The 26,203-nt window shown below is 43.8% G+C and overlaps 1 protein-coding gene across 2 annotated transcripts in view; it reads right to left on the reverse strand.

Annotated features, from left to right (window-relative positions):
* Positions 1-26,203, reverse strand: part of MTF2 (metal response element binding transcription factor 2) — an 82,361-nt gene that overhangs the window by 19,346 nt on the left and 36,812 nt on the right. The window contains exons 7-9 of one of the 2 annotated variants that reach the window (XM_077452904.1): positions 22,548-22,643; positions 22,218-22,286; positions 4,431-4,554 (exon numbers count right to left, since the gene is read on the reverse strand). In XM_077452904.1, coding sequence (XP_077309030.1) covers positions 4,431-4,554; positions 22,218-22,286; positions 22,548-22,643 — 289 coding nt within the window. The remainder of the gene's footprint in view (positions 1-4,430; positions 4,555-22,217; positions 22,287-22,547; positions 22,644-26,203) is intronic. The other variant, XM_077452905.1, reaches the window with a different exon arrangement.

The following is a 26,203-nucleotide window of genomic DNA, read 5'->3' on the forward strand; positions in this document are numbered from 1 at the left end:
TTTTTTGACTAGAGAGAACAGGTTATAGCCACAAGAACAGTAACTTCCCCTCCAGTGTGTATAAAAGTGCTGCGCGCACATTGCGAGCGTTTTTCTGGCGCTGACATTGTGAAAGGGCTCTTAAAGCATTTCATATTGGGACTGCAGATGAGGTTTCTTTCAAGCGCTTTACAGACGCTTTTTTTTAACGCTAAAGCGCCTGAAAAATGCCCCAGTATGAAAAGGGTTCTAAGTGTATCTTTACATTTGTGACAAACTGCCATTATATACAAAGATTTGCCATATATACAGTCTGCTCATTTAAAAAGAACATTTAGATCCAATACCGATATTTCAGTTTTAGAGGATTTTTTTTTTAATATTCCTGGCATTTAGAACCGGTGGCTTCTCTATGGGGTTGCGGACAGCACCCTGGTGAAACCTGAGTGAGGGGGTGACACCTCACCATCCATACTTGCCAACTTTCCCTATTTTAATGGGACACTGCTGGCAGAGTGACGAGAGAGAAGTAGGCAGGTGGGTGGTCTTCAGGAGGGCGGATGCATCATGCAGGTGTGCTGGCAGCAGGCGGTGTCCGCTGTCATGCAAGCTCCAATGAGAAATAATAGATTGCACCCGGCCATTTAGAGGAGAAGGAAGAGTTGGAGGTCTACAATGGAACAGCAGGGAGTATTCTTGAATCCAACCTACATGTTTGGATGTGGGAACCCATTTTCTTCTTTTCCCCGATCAGTCCTTCTGGCTTATCATTAACCACTTGCTTACTGGGCACTTAAACCCCCCTCCCGTCAAGACCAATTTTCAGCTTTCAGCGCTGTCGCACTTTGAATGACAATTGTGCGGTCAAACACTGTACCCAAATGAAATTTTTATCTTTTTTCCTCACAAATAGAGCTTTCTTTTGGTGGCATTTGATCACCTCTGCGGTTTTTATTTTATTTTTTTATTGAAAGAGACAGATTTTTATATTTTGTTATAACATTTTGTAAACAGGTAATTTTTCCTTCATTGATGTACGCTGAGGGGGCAGTGATGGGCACCGATGGGTGGCAGTGATAGATGGCACTGGCAAGGGGTACTAAATGGCACAGAGGAGGCAGATGTGCTTCCTTCCTCTTCGGGACCGATGTCCCTTTAACATAAGCCGGTAATCGGCTTTTTTCCTTCTCACGCTGTCAGCGCGAGGAGAAAATAAAAAATAAAATCACCAAGCTTTTGTTTACATCATGTGATCAGCTGTCATTGGCTGACAGATGATCACATAAGGGGCGGGACCGGCCCCTTACTAGGATTGGTGATCAGCCGAGTCTCCATGACTCGGTGATCACAGCGCGGGCAGGGATGGTGCACAGGGGATGACGTCCTATGACGGCCTATTGAGGTCCGCGCTGTAGCCGTCATTCAGCTAGGGCCCGGTTCTCAAGTGGTTAAGGTCAAGGTCACACCTAGGGTCTGATGCAGGCCTGTTCACCAGTTCAGGTGCGATTCAGATCCAACATTTTTGCCTGAACCGGACCCAAAGAAGCACGGGACCCTTTTGCAATCTGCTCCACAGCCGCCTCAGACCTGTGGGAATCGGCTCTATTGAGAGCCGGTCACACTTGCCTATCATGTGATTTTGATGCAGGGAAACCCACTTACAATTCGCACAATGTGAACCCAGACAAAAAAAAATGGTCTAAAAATCAATTGGTGACAATCCAAAAATAGGAGTGTCTAGAGTAAAATCTGCTTTGTGTGAAAATATTTACTTTGTTAAACCAGTTTAGTCAAACACACACTAAGTGTTTGACATCACAATTTTTAGGTAATTTTGTAACATGTTTCCTGCCTGATCAGTGGATAAAAACGGCTGCTCCAGGTGTATAAAGATAAGACCGATTGAAGTATCTTGCAGAGTGCTAGCCCCGGCCCACCTCCGCAGGAAACTTGGAAAGAAAAATGGCTGCACATCCAGAACTTCCTATTGCCTTTTATTTTGTTTCACAAAGATAACACTAAAGACACCAAAATGTGGTCACGTAGATGCATTTCACACATACATCTTGTGCTTAGTCATGATCAGTGGCTAGATGATCTAATTTGCTTTGCCCGATAGGGGCACCTGCCAAGACAACCAGAAGTAGGCACAGTGCCAGAAAGGCCTTCTGTACAAATTTGCATATCAGCTAAGAAAGAGGGGCCTAAACCTAGGTGGACAGATCCCACAGAGTCCTTAAGCAGGATTATCTGCAGAAGGAGACTAGTTTGTTCTGCCTGTGGACAGCCCAAGGAGACACCGGGTCCTTCAACATACTTCAGCTGCAATGCAGGGTTCACAATGCACCTTGGGTGTGTGAACCTCCCCCCTCATGTCCAGAGGCTAACGATTAAGAATTGGTTTCCAGGGAATAGACAAGTGATTGTAAAGTTGCTTTTTTTGTTTAAATAAAAACAAACATGCTTATATTTAACTGATCTGTGCAAGGTTTTTGCACAGAGCAACGCTGATCCTCCTTTTCTGGCATGTGCCGCAGGCACTCCTGGCTCCTCCCCTTCATCAGGTGCCCCCAAGGAAAGCCGCTTTCAACAGGAGAAACTGTGCGGGCTCACTCCTGAGTCCTCCTGCCGTGTCCATTAACAGACTGTGGGACTCCGCATCACAGGATTTGATTGACAGCAGCGGGGCTCTAGGGGGAGCTGCAGCACAGAAGGTTTTTCGCCCTAATGCATAGAATGCATTAAGGTGAAAAACCTTGTGACTTTACAACCACTTTAAGGGGATCAGACTATGACCAAGACCCATGGTACGGTCCATGGCTATAACTCGACATACACATCTGGCCAGGAACTAGAATCACAGAAAGGCATTTAGGGGCAACAATGAGGATTCAGACTCCTGTTAGTGCCGAGGACAGGTAACCCCTGGTTGACCGGTTAAAGGGATGACGCTGAGGGGTATCAGGTACCACTGATGACCTTACATGCCCTCAAGAAGAGAGGATTCTTCAGAGTGAGAAGTTGGAGTGCAGGATAAGACAAAGGTTAAAACACAAGAATAAGCCTGTAGGTTGAGGAGACCCCAAGAAGAGCAAGGGGAAGATCTGTTAACCCGTGTGGTAGCATTGGAATGAAAAAAAAAAAAAAAAAAAAGGTATGCAGCCGGAGAGAGTGCCGGAGGTAAGGAGATATCCCGAGGATCTAAAAGGGCACTCTGTGCATGAATTGCTAAACAGCAAACTAGTCAAGGACCTACAAGGATTAATATATAAGCTCCCCACTTGGGAAAGTGGTGGTGCAACTTCATGCTGGAGGCTTCTTGCTTCCAGTTTTGCAGCCTGCCTCAGAATCGGAGGGCCTGAATGCACCTACTCTAGGAATACTTGGTCAACATTTTCTTGGCCTTCTTATGCTCAGGTAAGTGTATGCTCTGGCTTACAGTAATATCCCTGATGACATCAAGGGAAGGTCTGAAGGGACTGTGTCCAAGATCAAGTGAGTCATGTACTAATAGTTTATAGCATCTGCCTCCGAGCACGTTAACGAGAGGGCTCTGTGTATTTGTATGGACAACAGACCCACACTGGCAACAAGTTTAGTCTACCAAGCCATCACTACTGAAAAAGTGGGACTCCAGAAATCTGCTTAACATACTATAACGGGAATCTACTGCCTGCTGGAGGGCTCTTTAGTAACTTAACTCATTCAAGCACAGTTTGATTAACCATCAATTAACCATTCCGGAACCAAAAGCAATATTTTTTTTAAAATGTAAACACACACACACACACACACTATTTGTAACATGTTCCCATTCAAGCAGCATAACAAAAAAAAAAAAAAAATATAGCTGCTTACCATTTAAGATGCTCTTCTCTGAAAACTTCAGCACTGAAAATTTGACTTGGTACTCCTCGTTTATGAGGGGGGCTGGGGAGCTGTGTTTGTCATAATTATCTGTACTGTCCTGACAAATCTCATTAGTTGTAAATTAGAACAGTGTTTGATTTAGGCAGCCCATAGACGATTTTATAATCACCCGATTCCCTCTCCCCCCCCCCACCCCCATCAACCCAGTCAGTTGGGTGCGGGAAGCCTCATCAGCCAACACAATGATTGCTGCTAACAGCTATAGCTGCCAGCAGTAATATGTAAAAACTCTGGCCGGGTGATTCTACCAATGTCGATCGATGGATCAAATCTTCGCCTAAGAAACATTTTTTTTTTTTTAAAAAGGCAAGGTTTTTTTTTTTCTCTTAGGTATGCTGTGTAAATGGAGACACAACATACAGTGAGGATTTTGCCCGAAATATAGAAAATACTAACTAACCTAATTCCAAGTTTAAAGAGATTAGCAAAATTGGGGCATTTAATATCTTCTGCAGGTTTGGAAAGGACTACATTTTTTTATTAAAAACTTTCTATGGAAAAAACTGACTTAATGTACTTACCTCACCAGGATGCAACAGATCCCAGTTGTCATTTATATAAGTGATGAGTTCAAGTTCTGAATCAAAGTACTTCTTTTTATGAATAACACTTAGATTGTATAGGCAGAGGTGTGCTATGTCTACCCTAGAAGTCAAAGAACAAAATAAAAACACCATGTGTACTTTTCTGGTGTGATCAAACCTATAGCAGGAACAAACTTTCAGAGACAAACTTTATATGATACAACAATTGAACACTCAAAGCATGTCCAGCCAAAACCCTCTTAGTTTTGGATGGAAGGGGGAAGTGTTAGAACTACTGTCAAGAGTCTTCATGCCATCCAGGGCTCTTCCAGGTGAATTTCTCTTCACTCCCTGTCCTGATGCCATTTTACCAGGCAGAACCCCAACTTCTGATTTTCTACAGAGAAGAGCAGGGCTAAAATTCTTTACTTTTTTTGATGTGTACTCCTATTGCAGAATTTTTCTAACGATCTAGTGAATTCTTGTCAGCAAAATAGGAAGTCAGAGTAAATCTCTCCAAGGGAGCCCCAGATAGCAGTAAAAATCCAGCATGACTTCTAATCTATTCCCTTGCTATCCAAAATTAGAAAAACTTTTTTGGCTTGACATATGCTTTAAATGCACGGACACATGTAGAATCATATGTGGAAAGGTATTAGCAAAAAAAAAAAAAAAAAAAAAAAAAAAGGAACAAAAGCGTTATACCCAAGTCAAGGTTCACATCTATGCGGTATTCAGGCGAGTTTTGTGGTTCTGTGTGTGTGTTTTTAAACCCGTATTTTTGCATTGCGTTTTCATGCTTTTTATTATCTCTTTTAAACACATAGTATATAGCTGAGTATATAGCTAAGAAGCCGGCCAGGAAGCCAGCCGCTGCTTCCTTAACGAGTCAACAGTTGGCACGTGGCTTAGTATGGTTCAGGACGGGGCGCTCACACGTCCCTTTCCTGACCTGCCGGGCTGCGTGCTCAGATAAGGGTCACCTTTTTTTCCTCACTTTTTTTTATTACATTCAGCGGTCAGTTGATGACTCATCGGTTAAGGACATGGCAGCTGGCTTTCCTGTCCTCTCCTTAATCAGCTATACACAGTGTATATAAAGAAAAGTGAAAAAAAAAAATGCAAAACACATCAAAAACATAACACTTAGGACACAAAACGCAATGTGCTGTGGGAAAAAAAGAAAAAGTCAACCCTTTTTAAAAAAAAATCCAGCACTGCAAAAGGCACCAACAAACGCATAGGGGTGAATCTAGGATTAAACATAGTAATAGAAATAAAACCAATATGTATACAATAGATGCACTCTAACATCGCAGCACAGGCATACAAATAAAGAGTAAGCAGATTTTTCCAGGAACTTTTCTAATGTGCGTTACCTTAGTCTCCCCCCCCCCCCCTCCCCATACATACCGTTCATGTAGTCCAATTTAAATAAATATTTCAGATACAGATTGTAGACACTAGATGGCATACCTGTACATGTGTCAGACAATCTGCATTAACTGCAGCTAAGAGGTAATAGCAAGCAACGTAAATACACTTCATTTGAGAAGACTGTGGGCTTCTATGGTGGTCTGATAATTGAGTGCCATTTTACATTGTCTGGTCTGGGTTTAATGAAAGTAGAAGACACAATGCGCCTTACTTTTTCTTCTGCTAAAAGCTAGGCAAATTAGTTAAATTCATGAAAACAGAACAAAAACCATGCAGTCAAAATGAAAACATTCCAGACCTTGAAATGTAAAAACAAATAAAGTGAATGAGGCAGCATCAAGAACATGCATTTTGGGGGGGAAAAAAAAAATAAAAAAAATTAGGATTTTTTGTACTCACCGTAAAATCCTTTTCTCGAATTCACCGACCGACACAGCTCCTCTCTGTAACTAAATGGGTTGTATAGCCTGCCATTAGGAGAAACTAGGCAAAATTGTTACACAATACACCGAACTTTAATCCCGCCCCAGGGGGGGCGGACCCCATGCTGTCAACCCTTCCCACTGCTCCTAGCAGCTTCAGTACGTCAACAAGCAGGCAAACGATTTTCTGGCCTGAATCACCGGGGACCTCAACCACCAGACCAGGGAGTCCCTGACTGGCTGGCTCACCTTGATCTACCGATCCAGGGACAAAGGAGATTTGTCCCATTTTGTCAAGATCTCCTTCTGCAGGACTCGTGGGGAACTGGGCAGAAGGTACTGCCTCGAAGGAGGCTACCATGAGCCCGCATACAAAAGTGGAGGGATGACCACTTGCGGTTCAACAGTAGTTTGAACGCAGAACTGAGAGTCAGCAATTTGTCTGCGGGGAGAAAAACCCTCGCTTCCCTGGAGTCCAATAGTAGCCCCAGGTACTCCAGACGCTGAGTCGGTACCACCACCGACTTCTTTAGGTTCAGCCACCCAAACGCTTGCAGGGTCTGCAAGGTGATCGCCACATCCTCTAATTTTGAGGCAGAAGAAGCTCTCAGGAGGAAATAGTCTAGGTAACCCACGACCGCGTTACCACATTGTCTCAACGCCAATACTGGAGCCAGTACTTTGGTAAAGACTCGGGGGGCTGATGCCAGGCCAAAAGGAAGAGCCACAAACTGGTAATGGGCTTCCGACTGCCAAACGCAGAAACTTTTGATGCCGAAGGCATATGGGTATGTGGAAGTAGGAATCCTGAATGTCCAAGGATGCCAGGAAGTCCAATTGATGGACTGCAGCGACTACTGGGCGAACTGATTCCACTCTGAACCTCTGCACTTTTACAAAGTGATTGAGGGCTTTCAAGTCCAAGATTGGACATACCCATTCCTTCTTGGGAACCACAAACAGATTGGAGTTGAACCCCTGGAAGCGTTCAGACTCCGGAACTGGTACAATCACCCCCTGATTAAGCAAGTCTTTCACTGCCCCAACAGGGCCTCCCGGCGAACCGGGGACACGGGTATGCTGGAGGGGAAGAATCTGTTTGGCAGCCAAAAGAGAAGCTACCTTGTAGCCTGTAGAAATCAGGTCGCAGACCCATTGGTCGGATAACCGGGAGGTCCAATGGGCTGCAAACTCCCGAAGGTGACCCCCCCACCCGAGATGTGGGTGGGGGCAAACCTTCATGCGGTAGCACATTTGTTCGCAGGCTTGTTAGGCTTGCGGTTTCAGGGACGCTTCTGACCGTCCGTGGGCGTCCTGACGGGCTGAGGTCGTTTTGCCGAAGCACCGGGCAGACGAAAAAGCCACTTGTGAGTGGAAAAGGAGGGCCCTTGCCTGCGGCGTGGCTCCTTAGCCTTCCTGGCCTGTGGGAGTAGTGTACTCTTCCCACCCGTGGCATTTTTAATAATGTCATCCAACGAGGCTCCAAAGAGCCGGTCACCAAGGGAGGGAAGATCCGTCAGGGCTTTCTTGGATGCCTGGTCAGCGGACCAGCATTTCCGCCAAATAAGGCGCCTCAGCACCACGGCTGACACCGAGGCCCTGGATAGCAGAGGGCGAGTATCCAGGGACGCGTCACAAATGTACTTAAGGCCATGCACTAGTTGGTCTGCCAACTCCACGCAGACAGGGGAGGCATTCTGCTCTCCCAATTCACGTGCAAAAGTTTTGCCCACTCAGTCAGTGTCTGCGACACCAGTGCGGATGCCAGTACAGGTCGCACGGCTAACCCCACAACATTAAACAAGGAACAAGCCACTCCTTCGGCATTCCTGTCCGTGGGCTCCTTGAATGCAGGAGTCCCGTCAACCAGGATCGTGGTTACTTTATTTAACCTAGACACTGGGGGGTCCATGACCGGAGGAGCCGACCATTTTTTGAGAAGGCTTTCCTCAAAGGGGTAACGCACTGCCAAGTTTTTGGGGACCGAAAAGGTCCGTTGCGGGCGACCCCATTCCCTGTAGATGAATTTGTCAAAATAATTCAAAATAAGGGAACGTGCTGGCTTGTGGGACTCAAAAGGGACCGATACATCAGCAGAGGAATCCGCTGGTTCCTGAATCTTCAGGGTATCAAACACAGCTGTGATAAGTGCTCCAGCAAGCGCCTTATCGCGCCCGGACAGGGAATCATCCTCACTGTCTGAACGGTCCTGGTCAGCCACGTCTGATAGGTCAGAGCAGGGCCCAAGCCTGCACCAGAGCTTTCCCCATAGGACAGGGCGGGGGGGGGCTGGGGTCTCTTAAGTGCACCTTTCTTGCCACGTGTCGCCTCTATCTTAGCAACATAGGAGTCCAGGAACGCCATCAGGGTGTCCATGCGCACTGCACTAACCGCAGGTGACCCGGTTGCTATAGCCTGGATTTCAGGGGAAGAAACACCAGTTTCTGAAGCCATGCTGACCCTACCCTGTCTACCACCCGCGTGGGGGGGGGGGGGTGGCGTTTAGCGCTAGACTCACCACCCTGGGGCGTTCTGTGAATGCCAACAACAGTGCCTGTAGTCCCTAGGAGGTTCCCAGATGCAGAGGCGCCATGCGGTGAAAAGAGTAAAAATAAAAACGACCTGCCTGCTGACACAGACAACCTCCACAAAAACTGCCTTTGGGACCCCCTGACCTGGACCAGGACTGACAGCAACCGCACAGAGCCCCCACAGGTGAGAAACCGCGACACACACACACAGGGGGGAGGAGGGGTGATAGGGACTTGGGAGAGAAGATGAGGCGGTCCCCGAATCAACCCCCCAGGGAATTTCCTAAGTCATTCTCCTTGCTAGGCAAAATAAAAACTGAAGCTGCCAAGAGCAGTGGGAAGGGATGATAGCACGGGGCCCGCCCCCCTGGGGCGGGATTAAAGTTCTGTGTATTGTGTAACAATTTTGCCTAGTTTCTCCTAATGGCAGGCTATACAACCCACTTAGTTACAGAGAGGAGCTGTGTCAGTCGGTGAATATAAGAAATACTACCGTATAAACTCGAGTACAGGCCGCCCTGAATATAAGCCGATTTTACCACAAAAAAACTGGGCAAATATTGACTCGAGTATAAGCCTAGGGTGGGAAAACGCAGCAGCTACTGGGTAAATGCCCATTTGTAGCCCAATTGTGCCCATCTGTAGCCGTATCTTTCATTACAGTGCATGTAAAAGCGCATCTCCTCATGTGTTGTGCAGTCTGTTCGGCCGTCCATTGTAACAAAGCCCCGCCTCCTCGTCTGACAGACAGAACACTGAGTTTCCCAGCATTGTATCATGTTCCTCTAGCACGGACGAGGGGGAGGTGGAGCTTTGTTACAATAGACAGCCGGGGGGGGGGGGGGGGGTTTCAGCCAAAGAAATGGGCTGGAAAAACTTGGCTTATACTCGAGTATATGCGGTACGTAATTTTTTACACTATGCCATTTGAATTTTATCGCCTGCAAAAGTATTACAATCCTCCTCATTGTGCTCTACCACTGTCTCGGGAAGCATACATACTGAGCAAATTTAGATGCTCCTACATATGAAAAGAAAAGCTAATGGTTTAAAATATCAGCATTTTAATATTCTTTCAAAGTGCAACAGTGGACAGCCTATGGATATTTTTAGGTATTAAAGCATGAAAAGAAATATAGGAATTTTTGATATACCTGGGTTATACATGTTGGGTTATATACCACTACCTTCAGATGATTGGACACTGTCAAAAGCTTTGCTTGGAACTGAACCCCTCCCAAATGCACCCATATAACCTCACCCACTCCATGATGCTTTAGTTTTTGTTTTTTTAGAAAGCAATAAGCAGATCAGAGGAAAAAGCAGGGGAACTAGTGTCATGTACTTCAAGTGGCATTTACAGGTACTTCAAAATTCAGAATTCCTATTAATTGAAATCACACAGCCCAGAGCACACTAGTTTATTCTTGGACCAAGAAGTCTCCATGCAATTAAAGGAAGAAAGAACGAAAGAAAGAACAAGAGGAGTCAACGGATATGAACAGACAACAGCAGAAACACCTTTTAGCTGAAGCAGGATCAGCCGAGGCTCAAACAGCTACCTGCTAAAAAATTGTTTTGAAAAACGTAAAAAGGAAAAACATATGGTGGCTCGGCAACCGCTACATGCTGTAAAGAACCCCAACCTCTTTGGGAGAATCAGTTCCAGTAGGAAGAGAGGGATTAGTTCCCTGAGGTCAGTATCTCTGGAAAGAAAGGCAAAATAACCACCCAGCCAGGGGGAGGAGGAACCGCCTGTGAGGAATGGAGGAGGGGGCCAGTTGGCAAGGGAATGCATAGCAGACAGCCATAAACGACATTCCTTACCCCATCCATAAGGCAAATCCTAAGGCGGCTTAAAAAAATAAAAAGCACAACACACACACCTCCCTATTGAAATTAATGGAAATCACATTAAAAACGTGGCAAAAATTCACCAAACAACACGCCGGTCGGTTACATTTTTGTTTTTTGAGTCATATGTATTTTTTTTTTTTACAGGTGCAAAACACAACAAAAATGCGGCAAGCATGCAGAGGCACTTATAAGGGAATAATCTCTTTAAACACAAAGGGAGGACTCTGAATAAGCAATGGGAAGGCCCCAGAGGGGTACTAAAAATGGCAAAATCAAGGAAATCAAGGAAATTCTTGCAAAAAATTGCCAAGGTGTTAGGAGGAGGATATACAAGGCCTAACATACATACCAAGTACCAAGGGCTAGATATTCATTCCAACTTTCAGGGAGGGTTTCCCCTATCGTCAGATCAGTGAAAACAACCTTGCATGACAAATTACAAAGCATGGGGGAAGCAATATGCATGGCCCCCAAGAAAGGGGTGCACCAACTTTTGAATATTGGGGAATTAAAGATGCTGGGAGATCTCTAGATAAGGGCTGTACAGTATTCACAATAATTGAAGATGTTTGAGGAGATGGGCAGGGAAGTGCCAACATACTTGCAGACCACAGGTGGAGAAAAACAAGTAAATAAGAACAGAGGCCAAGCAACCTTTTCCAGTACTAGGTCGACAAAAAAATGACTGGTGCCAAGGCCAGTTTTGTGGAGATTAGAACAGACTTCTCAGCTCATGAAAATGGGTAGCCTGGTGATTTTTGGCCCTGAAACAGGTGGGGGAGGAAACTCAAAACTCAGGACAGAGTCGTAGGCAGAAAGACCTGTGTGACGCAAACAGAAGGGCCAAGTAATAGAACCTCCAAATGTAGTGTGGACTAGGGTTCCAGCAACAGACTGGAGAAACAATTTACAGTTCATTGGCTGTCCTGAAGGAGATGGCCAGTAGAATATGGAGGGATATTTTTATGAAGCTGCAACTGAAGTCACTGTAACCACAGATAGACAAAGTAATTTTGATGTGAATGTAGTTCTAATTGATGAGAATTAGACCCAGACATCCCAAGCAGTACAATGTTTGGGGCATGAGCCCCAGAAAGGTGTGGCATCAACCATAGATGAAGCGATAACATGCTTTACCTCAGTGATGTCCAAATTGCAGCAGCCCTTTGCTTGCCTTTATCCGAAAACCCTGGGATACATAATTTCTCCCAATGATGCCAACAATGGGGCACGATTCCTCCCAATGACACAAATATTGGGGCACTATTCCTCCCCTCATCACCAAATGTGGTGATGTTTACTCCCACTGATGCCAGGAAAATTGGCCACAGTCCATCCCTCCTAATAGCCTTCAAAATGGCCTATTGTTTAGAAAGCTTGAAGACCCCCTGCTTTAGTCTATGGTCAGAGATAGAATGGTAAGTCTATAGAGGACCAGGCAGAAGCTATGCTGCTACAGTAGACTTCACAACAAGTCTATAGGAGACCAAAGAGGGAAGGAAACCAAGGAGGGAAGGAGAGGAATACTCCCTTTCATTATAAGCCGTTAAGAGGTGCAGAAAAAAAAAAAAAAAAAAAATGAGGCTTGCGAAGAAGCAAGAACATGTAGCAGAAAACGCAACAGAGAAGACAGCAATAGAGACTGTACCTCTGACGTAGAGTAAATAAAAAGTTGGACGTCTTTGCTCTAATGGGGAGCAATGACCAACAGACCTCTCTCTCCCACTTTCCCGTCTCATCCTAACAAGTTGGTAATAGCCAGCTGCAGTGCTGAGCATGCCAAAGCAAAGTAGGACGTCATAAGTCTCCAGGCGCCTATCAACCGGATCCTAAAAAGGAGAGAATACCATTAATGGAAAACTGATTTAGCACAAGAATGACTAGATGTGCTAGAGACTACTACCCCCCCCCCCCCCTTTACATTCTGTAAATTAAAGTGAACTAGGCAGTCTTGGCTCAAGTTTATTCAGGGGTAAGAGGCAGAAGAGCATTTACAGGTGTTACTATCCACTTATTCTAAAAGTGCTGTGAACATCTGGAAAAGGTCAGACATTGTGGGAGAGAATTCTGCTTTGGTCAGTGGACAACCTTACTCTAACAAGGAACTGCCATCAACCCGAGAGGTACATGCCCTCCTCAGGGCCTGCAGCATAATCTCTTATGTGCTTCCACTCCTGTGTGCTGGAAATCCTCCATTGCCAAGTGAGGATCTTCCCCTGCAGGGTACTCATGGAATGTATGCAGACTGAGGGCGATTCAGCATGTCCGTTATGAAGGAAATCGTGCTAACAGAGAGTCTGTGGCTGCAAGTCTGAAGTTACAGGCAAAAGGTGAGGCAGCAAATGATCAGCTTGTATCTTTTGCAGAAATGGCAGCTGGAAGTGTGCAATTGGAGTCTTATGAGCACTACATAACCAGCACCAGCCAGCGAGGAAACTTTAGTGAGGTGGAAGAAAATCGCTCCAGATTTAAATAATCGTTAGAATAAGGGTACCAATAAGGCATAGTAAGCAAAATAATAGGACAAATACGCATGGGACTCTTACAGTTGTGGTGCCCTTTGAAGAGCAATCTGCAATGGATCACTCAGAGAGCATTATGTTACCTCCTCACAGCCCATTTTAACCCTTAAAAACATTGAAGATAACCAATTTTTAAACTGCTACTGAGCCATAAAGCAATAAGGAGCTGGATTTTGTTAAGTGTAAGTCAAAGTGAAGAGAGAAAAAAAAAAAAGGATGCATTACACAGACCATTAAAAAAAAAAAAAAAAAAAAAAACTGTAGACTCATGGAGTAGGCACAGTTATAGGAGTACACAGAGGAGAGTCCCCCAGCAAAGCTTTTGCCAGTGCCGAATTACCTAAATGTAGCAGGATATAATCCGTGGTCTAAAGCTGGCCATACATTATACAATTTATTTGTTCAATTTCCTTCAGCTTTACCTTCAACTATGGAGTGCAAGGGCATTTCTAATTGCATAAAAATTAAAAAAAAAAAAAGTGTTTAGGTTTGACCGCAAATTATATGGTTTTTGTAAATCTAAAAGGAAAATTGTAAAAGAAAATGATAGAATGTTTGGCCAGTCTAAGAACAAATTCCTGAGTCCTGTACAATTAAGGTAAGTTTTAAAATTCGTCATTCCTGACCTGTCTTTGAGGCTATTCAGACGCTGTCAGGCTTGCCCATGAATGGTCACTAAGAATAGAATATTGAGACCACTCTTAAAATAAGGAAATCAGGTATATTTTAGGCACTCTTAATTTAAAGATTTTCAGAAAATACAGGCGGAAGAAAAAGATGCAATTGGAGTAATGGAGGTATGACATGACACATACAAGCAGAGGGGTACAGCAACACAGAAGAAGCAGAATTGGAAAGCAGTGATTTTAAACGCATACAGGGACCACTGAAGAAGATGTGAGATCTCTCTACTTGAGTTGCAGACAGCAATAAAGACTAGAAGGGTGTGCAAAACCTGCCCTTCTAACAATTACTGAAGAAAAGTCGTTTTTAGGGTTCTATTCAAAATGTACTTTTAACTGTAATTACTCCAGCTAAATTGTTATTGCTCCTATGCATCACTAAATAATTCAGCCTAAAATTAATTTTGTACTACACTGCACTGAAATAGAAATCAATTGTTTTTAGAAGACAAGGGAAATCTACATCACAATATTGTATTATTTGTACCACTGCCCAGACTTACTGCATCTATGCCAATAACCATGTGGTAAAAAGCAAGCCTCTTTTTTGACTTCTGCATAGGTTAACCTTCAGGAGTGTATAGTATGTGGGGTAAAGGTCACATCACATGTCTGATGTTGTAATGTAGACAGGACAAATAAATAACTTGGCAGCAACAGCCAACAAAAGTTAAGTAGAAAGACCACAGGGTAAAATAACCAATGTAAATGGTGAACAGTTCAAAAGAGGCAGCCATCAATCGTAATATTCTGCCCAAAAAGCTTCAAAGGCAGATCATTGGTGGACAAAAAACGTATCCAAACATTATAATTTAGTCCTACACACACTCATTTAATTCAAGACTGTAAGCACTGGTTTAAAAAGGAAGTCTGAATTTCACAAGAGGCCTTTTTAAAAAGGAAAATCTGCATTAAGGCCCCTTTCACACTGGGACCAGAGCGGCGTTGGCAGTAAAATGGTGCCATTTTTAGCTCCGCTTTACTGTAGTTTTAGCAGTGGTATTTGGCCACTAGCGGGGCTGTTTTACCCCTGCTAGCGGCCATGAAAGGGTTAAACCCACAGCAAAAGCGCTGCTGCATTGATTTCAATGTATACACCGCTCCAAAGATGATGTCAACAGGACTTTTTTTTTTTACCATCCTGCTAGCGCACCGCTCCAGTGTGAAAAGCAGCAGCTGTTTCAGGTCTGTTTGCAGGTGCTATTTTTAGCACAATAGCACCAGCAATATGACCCAGTGTGAAAGGGGTCTAAACGTTGATTGCCGTTGCTGACCACCTTCTGAAAATTCTATTAAGAAAATGTATCACCACACTCTGGGCTGCAGTAAGCTTTCATGTCTATAAAAGTTGAAAGCTGGTATAAGCAAATATTATCCATATACAAGAGGCATGCATATTCTTACTTGAATCTTTGTGTCCTATGTACAATTCTTCTAAAATTTGAGTGGTAATCCAGTTTAAAATTTTTCCTCTATGCAGATACTTCCCGTATTATGACCAGTCCACTGCTGCTCTTTAGAAAACTAGAGGGGGGGCGACAGGTCTTGTATCCACCCCCTCCTCTAGTCTCTGTACAAGCTATATGCAGCATGTCCCATGATGTACTCCAAGAAAAGGATTTTACAGGTTAGCGGTTATAAAAAAAAACTATTTTCTTTATCGTACATCATGGGACACAGAGCCTTAAGTAATTACTTTGTGGGACATCCCATAGCAATGCTACTTGAGGGGAGGAATACACAACCCGTAGGGTACCCCCAGACCTGAGGACTTATACTGCTGCCTGCAGCACACTGCGCCCAAAGGAAAAAAAAAAAAGACAAAGTTGTGGCCTTGCAGATCTGAGGCATGGAGGTCTGGTGACGCACTGCCCAAGAAGTACTAACCGCTCTGGTAGAGTGCGCCTTGACTTGAAAAGGGGGAAATCTTACCCTTTGAATAATAACTTTCCAAATCCATTTAGAGACAGTGGATTTTGACGCTGCCTGTCCTTTCTTAGGACTTTCTGGCAGAATAAATAAGACAGTCTTACGAATCTGAGCAGTTGCCTTTAAATAGATTTTCACTGCTCTCACCACATCAAGACAATGTAGTGACTTTTCTTCCCTGGAACATGGTTTTGGAAAAAACAATGGCAGGATAATATCTTGATTCAGGTGAAAACCTGAAACTACTTTTGGTAAAAAGCCTGGGCGAGGACGTAACACCACTCTGTCCTGATGAATAATCAAATATGGCTCCTTACAAGAAAGAGCAGCCATTTCCGAAACGCTCCTTGCTGAGGTTATAGCAATCAAAAATACCAGTGTTTTTGTCAAAAAGGACTGCATCGGCTATTTTTGTAACGCAACGAAAATAAATTCAAGTCCCAAGGGCACAAGGGTGTTTTAACCGGTGGATTCATCTGCATTACCCCCTTGCATAAAACCCCAGACTAAAGAATGCATAGCAAGCGGTCTTTGAAATAAAATTGATAAGGCTGAGACCAGTGTTAATTTTGGCAGAAAATTTTGATTTAGTCTTGGGACTAAAACTAAAATGCAATTTTTGTCCTATTTTAGTCTTCAATTGTTTTAGTCGTATTTAGTCGGCTAAAACTTATTTAGTCGTCTGAAATTGAATGGGTGTAATTAAATTGTAATGCATTAGTTACCATTTCTCTACAATTTCCAAACTCATTATATACTGCTGGAATGAAAAATATCATCTGTTATTTAAAAGGTATTGAGGTATGCACATGCACTACGGACCAGTGTTCATTTTGAAGTCAAATTTCAATTTAAAATAGTCTTAGTCTTGACTAAAAAGGCATTTTTGTTTTAGTTGTATTTTAGTCATAGTTTTATTTTTGGTCATATTTTAGTTGACTAAAATGTTTTAGTCATTTTAGTCGACGAAATTAACACTGGCTGAGACTTGGCCCTTAATTGTACTCGGGCCAATTTCATCTCTACGCCCAATTGTAGAAAGGCAAGAATTCTGCCTATGATATATCTCCGAAGGTGCCAACCCTTGGATTCACACAAGGAAACATAAGCCTTCAAACCCTATAATATATAGTTCTGGAAGCTGGATTTCATGCATTAACTAAAGTTGAAATGACTGACGTTTCTTCAGAACGTGGGTCTCAATAGCCAGGCCGTTAAATTTAGTGTTCGTAAAGTAGGATGGAATATCGGCCCCTGTGAAAGCAAGTCTGGCCTTAGTGGGAGGGGCCATGGACCCTCCACTGCGATATTTATGCTTTCTGCATACCATGACCTTCTGGGCCACGATGGTGCTACCAGAATTACAGACTTTCTTTCCAGCTTGATCTTGCAAAGAAGTTGGGGCAGCAACTGAACAGGAGGGAATGCATAGATCAGTGAGAACTGATCCCACAGGGGTCACAAATGCATCTGTTCCGCATGCAAATGGATCCCTTGTCCTGGACACAAAAGTTGACTAACTTCACGTTGAATCTGTAAGCTAGAAGATCTACGTCCGGAGACCCCCCATCTTTGGCAAACTGCCCAAAAAAACATTGGTGAAGAGATCATTCCCCTGGGAATAACTGCTGGCAACTTAAGTAGCCTGCCTGCCAATTCTCTATTCCTGGGATGAAAACTGCCGATAGGCATGGGACATTATTTTCTGCCCAATTTAGAATATGGTTCACCTCTCTGAGCTGAGAGACTATTGGTGCCCCCTTGGTGCTTGATATAGGCCACAGCATTGTCTGATTGGATCCTGACAGGACAATTCTTTAACCTGGAGGTCCAGGTTTTCAAAGCCAGACATGCTGCCCGAATCTCTAGGATGTTGATGGGCATGGTTCTTTCTGATCTTGACCACTGTCCATGGACAGTAGATTTTTCTTAGTACTGCTCCCAGGCCTGAGAGGCTGGCATCTGTCATTACCACCTTCCAGATAACTGGTCTGAAGAATTTTTCTTTCAGCAGATTCTGGGTTAGTAACCACCAGCTGAGGCTTTGGGACACACTTCGGAATAGTCGCATTGGCAAGTCCAACGCTGGCGTAATTTTGTTCCAAGCAGACACAGGATACTGTTTTGCAATGGTCTCGAATGGAGCTGTGCATAGGGAACTGCTTTGAATGAAGCTACCATCTTTCCCAACAACCTCATGCAAAGGCAAATTGAGGGATTTCTTTTTGACCTGACCATCCGTACCAGCTTTTAAATCGAGCTAATCTTTGTCAGAGGCAAAAAACACCCTTTTCTGGGCTGTGTCTATGATCAGGCCCAAATACTCCAGCTTTCTCGAGATTTCTCAAGGTTGAAAATCCAACCCAGACTTTTTAGGTAACTAGTTTTAATGCGTACACTCTACTCCAAGCGAGCCACTGACAATAGATCGTCTAGGTACGCCAAGACAGTTATGCCCTGCGCCCTAAGCCTGGCTAGAGGTGGGGCCAGTACTTTTGAGAATACCCTGGCTGCTGTGGTTAGCCCGAAGGGCAAGGCTACGAACTGGAAGTGCTGTTCTACTTTGAACCGCAGGAACCTCTGGTGAGCAGGGAACATAGGGACATGCAGATCTGCATCTCTGATGTCGAAGGATGCCAGAAGTTCTCCTTGTAGGATGGAAACTACTGATTTGATCGAGTCCATGCAAAAGGAGCAGATCTTTAGTAACTGATTTAGATTCCTAAGACCTAAAATGGGTCTGACATCCCCATTTCCTTTGGTACCATAAAAACCCAAACCTTGCTCTTGTGTGGTTATCTGCATGATCACCCCCTGAGCCAATAATTGGTCTAGTGTCTGTAACAGAGATGGTCTTTTCCCTGGATCTTTGGGAACGTTTGATCTCAGGAAACGAGACAGTGCAAACTCCCGGAATTCTAGTTTGTATCCCAGAGAGTCCGCGACGAGAACCCATCTGTCCCGAATTTCTCTTTGCCAGACTTCTGAGTATTTCAGAAGTCTTCCACGCTCCACCTTGGTGAGGGGGGGGGGACGCCTCTACATGAGGCCTTAGAGTTCTTCTTTGCAGATTTGCGGTCCCAGGTTCTTTTGTGCCCGAGACTGACCCTGAGGTTTTCCTCTAGAGTCAGACGATGGAGGCCGTCGCAACTGCCTAGAGGTGGATGCCCCTGGCGCAGGAGAAAAATTAAGTTTAAATGAAGGACGTTTATACTTTCCTTTGACTGGCAAGAGTACTCTTTCCACTAGTAATTGTTTGGATGTATGTATCCAAATCATTGCCAAAAATAGTCACCCCCCCCCCCACGAAAAGGGAAGCTAGTCAGAAGCTTGTTACAAGGGGCCTCGGCTGCCTAATTCTTTAACCAAAGGTTTCTACGCATGTGTATTAGCACAAGCGCAAAGCGGGGTGCCTGGTGAATAAAATCTTTCATAGCGTCTATAGCAAAACATAACTCCTTTGGTAGTTCGGCCAATGACCGGACCTGTTATGCGGGGACCTCCTTAAGAGCATGTGTAAACTGGTCCTTTAAGGACTGACAGATGCCTATTGCAGCGACAGCAGGTTAAGTAACAATTCCTGCCAAGGAAAAAGAGGATTTTAACAAGAATGACAACTTTTTATCTGTTGGATCATTAAGCATTTGTCCATTGTTAACTGGACAAGTCAAACTTTTATTCACACTGGAAATCGCAGCATCAACTGGTGGAACTTTCCATCTTTTGGTGAATTTTTCCTCCATGGGACATAAGCTTCTCTAGTAATGCATGGACAGGAAATGCATGCACAGGTTGTGAAGGTTTCAAAGAACCCAAAGAAGAAACCGAACTTTCAACTGGCTCTGTCATAGGTAGCATGAAAGTGGAGCGAACCATTTCTGTAAGGATATGTACGTCAGATTGTGAAGCTGAATCATCAGCTGTTTCCTCAGCAGAAGAATGATAATTTTGCTCTTCCTCTTGATCATCTGAGGGCAATACCTCATCCTGTCCACACGCTTCCCATCGCCCAGAATGGAGGATGCGATTAAGGTCGCTAATCTTCCTTCTAAGCCTTGCAACGCAGAGGAAAATGTGTCTTCAGTCACATATACCGGGGCTGAATTCTGAAAAGGAGTTGCACCACCAAATTGGTTCCGAAGACTCACCCTGGCTCGCAAGGTATCTCCGGAGAGGACAGTGTGGAGTCATGATTGGAGTTCCCAGCGCCTGGGGGTGGATTTTTTGGTGCCTTAGTAACCCTGTAAGCCATAGTGCAAAGCACAAAAGCAGAGGGACTCCAAGAATAATGCAATAGTAAGGAAAAAAAAAAAAAAGACAATGGTAGCACAGATTAAACTGATGCTAAACAATAATGTATTTTTTCCTGTAGTGAAAATGCCTGTGTACACCTCTCACATGCCCCAGCATTCCTGTAGCAGCTCTCCTTCAGCTGCTCTGTAAAACACAAAGTGAAAATTGTCAGCTCTCATCATCCCCGCCTTCTCAGGTGAGAAACCGATATCCTTCACAGGACGCCGAGTCGGCAAACTGCGCTGTCCGCTATAGCGACACCCCCTTTTTTGACCCACCCCCCTCCTTCAAGTATAGCTACGGGTCTGACAGACAAGGAGAAGGCTGCAGCCGCCATGCAGCTTCTAGAAGAGAAAACGCAGCTTTAATAAAAGCACAAGTACATTTCTCCCCCTCGATGTTGGGATGTAGCAAAAGATTGGGGGGGGGGGGGGGGGTTCTTTAGCAGTCTGAGGCTAAACATAAGTGTGCCGTTTTCACTGGGAATGGTCACACTGCCTACTGCCGTTTTCTTGTACCTTCACAATTGTACTAGCCAGTCAGTTTCCCCAATTCGGGGGAGAGGACCAAAAACCCCTTCAGCTGCTAGGACACACACACCGTTTGTAGCACAGATTGAAAGGGTATGGTAACTCCCTCTAGAGGAGTTTAAGGCATTACAATGTAATATGAAAGAAAAGTCACAGGTGGACTTTACAGTTCCTACACTTTCCTCTTACCTTTTCCTCACTGCAGGATACTGCTGTAGACAGACAAATCCAAAACTTCACCCATCACGGCGGGCAGCGTGGTTAAACCTTAAAAGACTGGGGCCCTTTAATAGGGGTGCCACTTTTGGACCTTCTATAGCACCCCCCAGCACAACTTTAGGTAATGTAGCAAGACCAAAAAGCATCCTGGTTCCTAGGGTTCAAGCCCACAAAAAGGAGCATTACAGGCAAAACCTCATTCTTCTATGCGAGGCCCGAGTAGCATCCTGGATCCGTAGTGGCGGGATGGATACGGTTGTGGAGACTTTTTAAATCCAGCATGGACCCGTCCTGGAGCTCCTCAGAGCACATCTACACCCGTGCCAACAGCTTTAGACACTGGCGAAAAAACAGGTACTCCTGGAAGGTGGAGGTGTTATATAGGGGAGTTAACATTGGTATACCCAATACAGAAAGTTAACACCTGAAGGTGGCCCATAACCCATTACTTAAGGTCCTGTGTCCCATGATGTACTATAAAGAAAGCGGCTTTATAGCCTTTGTGGCCATTGAGGAATATTTCAAAGAAAATCTGTGTCCCAAGTTTAGCTTTAAAACAGTAGCAATGGGTCAACGCTGGTGCTTTGTGCGGAAAAGCAAATTTTTAAAAAGACATGCACTTTTCAGCATGGAGGCAGCACAGTGGTGTATCGGTTAGCACTTTCACCTAGAAGCAATAGGGTCGCTGGTTAAAATCCTGACCATGAAACCATCTGCCTGGAGTTTGCATGTTCTCCCTGTGCCTGCTTGGGTTTCCTTCGGGTACTTCGGTTTTCTCCCACACTCCAAAGACATGCTGGTAGGTTAATTAGATCCTGTCTAAAATTGGCCCTAGTAGGTGTTTGTAAGCACGTTGGGACCCTACGGTGAAAGGACCATGCTACACCCAGACGGACACCGGCGGCAAGTGTCCTGAGGCAATTTGGTTTGCATAGGCAGTGCTATACAAGTCACTCATTCATTCGAAAACCATTTAGATGCAACCCATTCTACAGCATAGTAAAACAAGAAAATTAACTGCAGCCCAGAGTACAATAAATTAAAGAGGCAGCCAGCAATGGCAGTACTAAATTTCACTTATGACAGCTTTTCTCTAAAATCACCCTTTAGCTCCAGTCTTAGAGCAATAAACACATCTTAACAGGAATGCTAGCTAAAACAAGCCAATAGCTGACTTATTACAGGTTCAGCACAACTTGTTCGCTAAAACAAAACAAAAAACAAATGAAGCCCATGAAAAACTTGTTTAAAGCCAGTGTGTTTAGTTTACAAACAGGATGGAACACTATAAAGATACATACAATACGTTAATCCTGCTAGTCCATTAACTAACAGCATCTACTTGTGCTTTTATCACTTACCAGCGCAAAGATAGACGTTTGAGGTATTCCGGTCCAGAATTGCAGACAGAACAAATAAATGTATAAAATCTGGAAGGAGAATTCAGTAACAGACAGAGCTCAGTCTGTATTCTTAATACTGAAAATTATCTCTACAGGTCATTTAACAAGATGAAAAACCACAGCTTGCAAACATTTTTTTTTAAAGCAGAGTGTACCTTAAAATTATACTTGTTAGATTTAAATTGAAGACACTGAACAGTGCAACAAACAACATTTTTACATTACACAGGTCTGTTATTCTAGTTACAGAATATGCACACATCAGTGCAATGTACTCACAGTCCTCACCTGTCACCAAAAAGCATAGGTTTCTGCAAGCATTGCACACAGGCCTCATGAAACCACTGCTTGCATTTGCAGCACTGAAGCATCTTTAAGTACCATCTAGAATTAAAAGGAAAAAAAAAAGAAAAACAACATCAAATATGAACAGAATACAAAAATACACTTTAAATTAAAAAAATAAAACAGTAAAGTTAGGCCAAGTTTTTTTTTTATATTGTGAAAGATAATGTTACGCAGAGTAAATTGATACCAAACATGTCACGCTTCAAAAATTTCACCCGCTCGTGGAATGGCAACAAACTTTTACATTTAAAAATCTCCATAGGCGACGTTAAAAAAAAAATTCTACAGGTTGCATGTTTTAAGTCACAGAGGAGGTCTAGGGCTAGAATTATTGCTCTCGCTCTACCAATCGCGGCAATACCTCACATGCGTGGTTTGAACACCATTTTCATATGCGAGCACTAGTCACGTATGCGTTCGCTTCTGCACATGAGCATCTCCATACCCAGACAGGGGACAGACGTGATCGCTTCCGCCTCCGGCTCCGGTAAGCGGCAGAGGGCACGGGATCACAGCGGGAAGGGCCCTCTCCTGCCACCAATAAAAGTGATCTTACGGCGAATCCGCCGCAGAAACCACTTTTATCTTAAACCGGACCGCCTGCTGAAGACGAGGATACCGGGGTTATGGCAGCTAGCTGCTGCCATAACGACATCCTCCTTCAAAGTACTGACATATAACGACAGTGGGCGGTCCAAAGTGGTTAAAGAAGGTACATTTAGCAACTCACATCGTTGATGATTAAAAGAGGCATATATAAGTATGCAGGCATCTGGCGTAAAGCTGTCCACAGACCATCCTCCGCACCCCTGGCTCTCACCGCTGTCTGTCCGCAATCCTGACTGGGAAGACTACGCTTCAGTAGAGCAATCTGAAACCCAGGCTTGAAGCGCAGTGTGGAAGGGGTGGCATCAATGGAGGTGCGGATGTGGACAACTTTACCCAGGATGCTTGCATAATTAGATGTGCCTGTTTTAATCAACCATGCAAGTTGCTAAATGTTGTAGCTTCATTAAATGTAACCATGTTGATATACATAGTGGCGCCTCTCCTTTTTTACTCAGTTGTGACGTGATGCTACTTGTATATCTAGACATCGGCCATTGATCAAGTCAAAATATATATATAAGTTGCTGGTCTTGCAGAACCCTCTCAAACCAACTGTACTTTAACCAATTCAATAATAGACACTTTCACCCCCTGCCTGCCCAGGCCATTTTTCAGCGCAATTAAACTTTGATTGACAATTGTGCAGTCTGTTCCCAAATTAAATCTTTATCATTTTTATCCACACAAATAGAGCTGTTTAGTAATATTTAATTACTACTGGGTTTTTTACTTTTTAAGAAAAAAAAAAAAAACATTTTTGAAAAAACTCAAAACCTGTTTTTTCTTCGGTTATAAGATTTTGCAATCAAAAATCTTTCTACATAAATTTAGGACAAAATGCAAAATTTACCAAATCGGTGTATATTTAGTTAGTAGGAAAGTTATAGTCCACAAACCGAATATATATATATATATATATATATATATATATATATATATATATATATATATATATATATATATATATATATATATATATATATATATATATATATATATTCTCTGAAAATCAATTAATCCTGATTAACCGACGTTCTCGCATTTCTTGAGGCCCGAAAATGTCAGGGCAGTACAAAATTTCCCCCAAATTACCCCTTTCTGGAAAGTAGACAGCCAAAATAATTTTTGGGAACCTGAAGAAATTAAAAAAAAAAAAAAAGGATTTTTAAAACAGCTTACCTGTAAAATCCTTTTCTTTGATGTACATCAGGAGACACAGAGCCATAATAATAACTATGTGGGTTATATTGGCGTATCGGGTGCTTAAAGCATGAACTTCCCCCATATAACCCCTCCCATTACTGGGAGTCCTCAGTTTTGTAGCCAATCAAAGTGTATAAGAAGAAGGGAGGGACCTCTTTGTCCCCTGTTGTACAACAAAGAAAAGGATTTTACAAGTAAGCTGTTTTAAAAGGGCCACAGAGTCATAGTAATAACTATGTGGGATGTCCCATGGCAATGGCAACTGGGAGGCCAGGGGACTCATAATGCAACCTGCAGTATATGCTGTGCCCAAAGGCAATCTCCTCATGACCTTTAAGATCGATTTGAAAAACAAAAACGGATAAACGTCTGAACCAAAGACAAGTGTTGCGGTCTTACAGATCTGAGCCATAGAGACCTGATGATGCACCACTCAAGAGGCACTAATCGCCCTGAATGAGCGTGCTTTTAATGAGAAGGAAGAATTTTCTTCTTTAAGCTGAAGCTTGATCAATCACTTGACAAACCCATCTGGAAAATAGTGGATCTTGACGCTGCCTGTCCATATCTTGGACCGTCTGGCAGTACAAACAAAACCTGTGTTTTGCGAACCTGAGCAGTCGCCTTTACATAAATTATGATCGCTCTTACTACATCAAGAGACTGTAATGCTTTCTCTTCCCCAGATTAAGGCTTTTGGGGAGAAAGAAGGAAGAATATTATATTGGTTTAAATGAAAACCTGTTACCAATTATTTTATATTTCAAACAGCAGAAATTTCTGCTAAGCGGGAAACTTTGGCACATGGAGATATGCAACTCCCCTCCTTGCAGGATGGACACAGCCAATTGAATTATGAAAGGATCGGATGTTCAAGTGCCGATTCAGATCTCCGAGATCTAGAATGGGTTTTGCCTCTGAGACCTTAAAAGGTTTGTGCCAAAAAACCCGTTTCACTAAGGGAATCTCTGATATCATTGACTGGTATAACAGCTGATCCAGAGGCCAGAAAGACTTCTTTCCTTTTTTATTTCTCTGGAATCTTAGGAGCATTCTTTGAGGAGACGGACACTCTTGCGTAAAGACTGCCGCATCAGCAGCCCCAAGGACCCCACAGGCAGCACCCACACAGGACCCAGTCCCTCCGATCGAAAGGCAACTAGGCCATCCAGGCTCTTGCAACTGTAGATGCAACCTAGAGAAGAAAATCGCAGAAATCCCTCTGCTCTTAACATTGTTCCTGCCAGACTGAGAATCGCAGGACCTTTCCCCTCACCCGAACAAGTGGGGGTGCTCCTTCATGAGAAGGCCTTAGCATTCTGCTTTATGGGCTTTCTGCCCCCAAGATTATGGTGCTGCCCCTGGGAACCAAGGCAGAAGGAAAAGGAGAGACTGCATGATTAAAAGGAGAACTGTCTGAACCTCCTTTTAATGGTAAAGAGAGCATTACCCCTTTTGGATGTACTTACTTATCCATTCTAAACATTCGTACCCCAGAAAGGGACACAGATGGGCTAAAGGTTTTCACCAGGTGCTTCGGCCGATTAATATTTCAGCCACGGACCTCTGCAAAAATGCACTAGTCCAAGTATAAGCCATAGGGCTTAAACGACCGAGTCCTTCATAGCATCTGTGAGACACAGTGCGTCAAATACACCAGCCCCTTGCCGGGCCTGCTGATCAGGCAGAACTTTCAGGTATCTCACACCTGTTCCTTAACCCCTTGGAGTCCATATTCCAATGCATTGGCGTGACTCAATGTGCTCCACCAAAATAGTGGAGCA

This window comes from Lithobates pipiens, unplaced genomic scaffold (genome assembly GCF_037356315.1).
Source record: "Lithobates pipiens isolate NorthernLeopardFrog02 unplaced genomic scaffold, aLitPip1_a1.2 Scaffold_23, whole genome shotgun sequence".
NCBI lineage: Eukaryota > Metazoa > Chordata > Amphibia > Anura > Ranidae > Lithobates > Lithobates pipiens.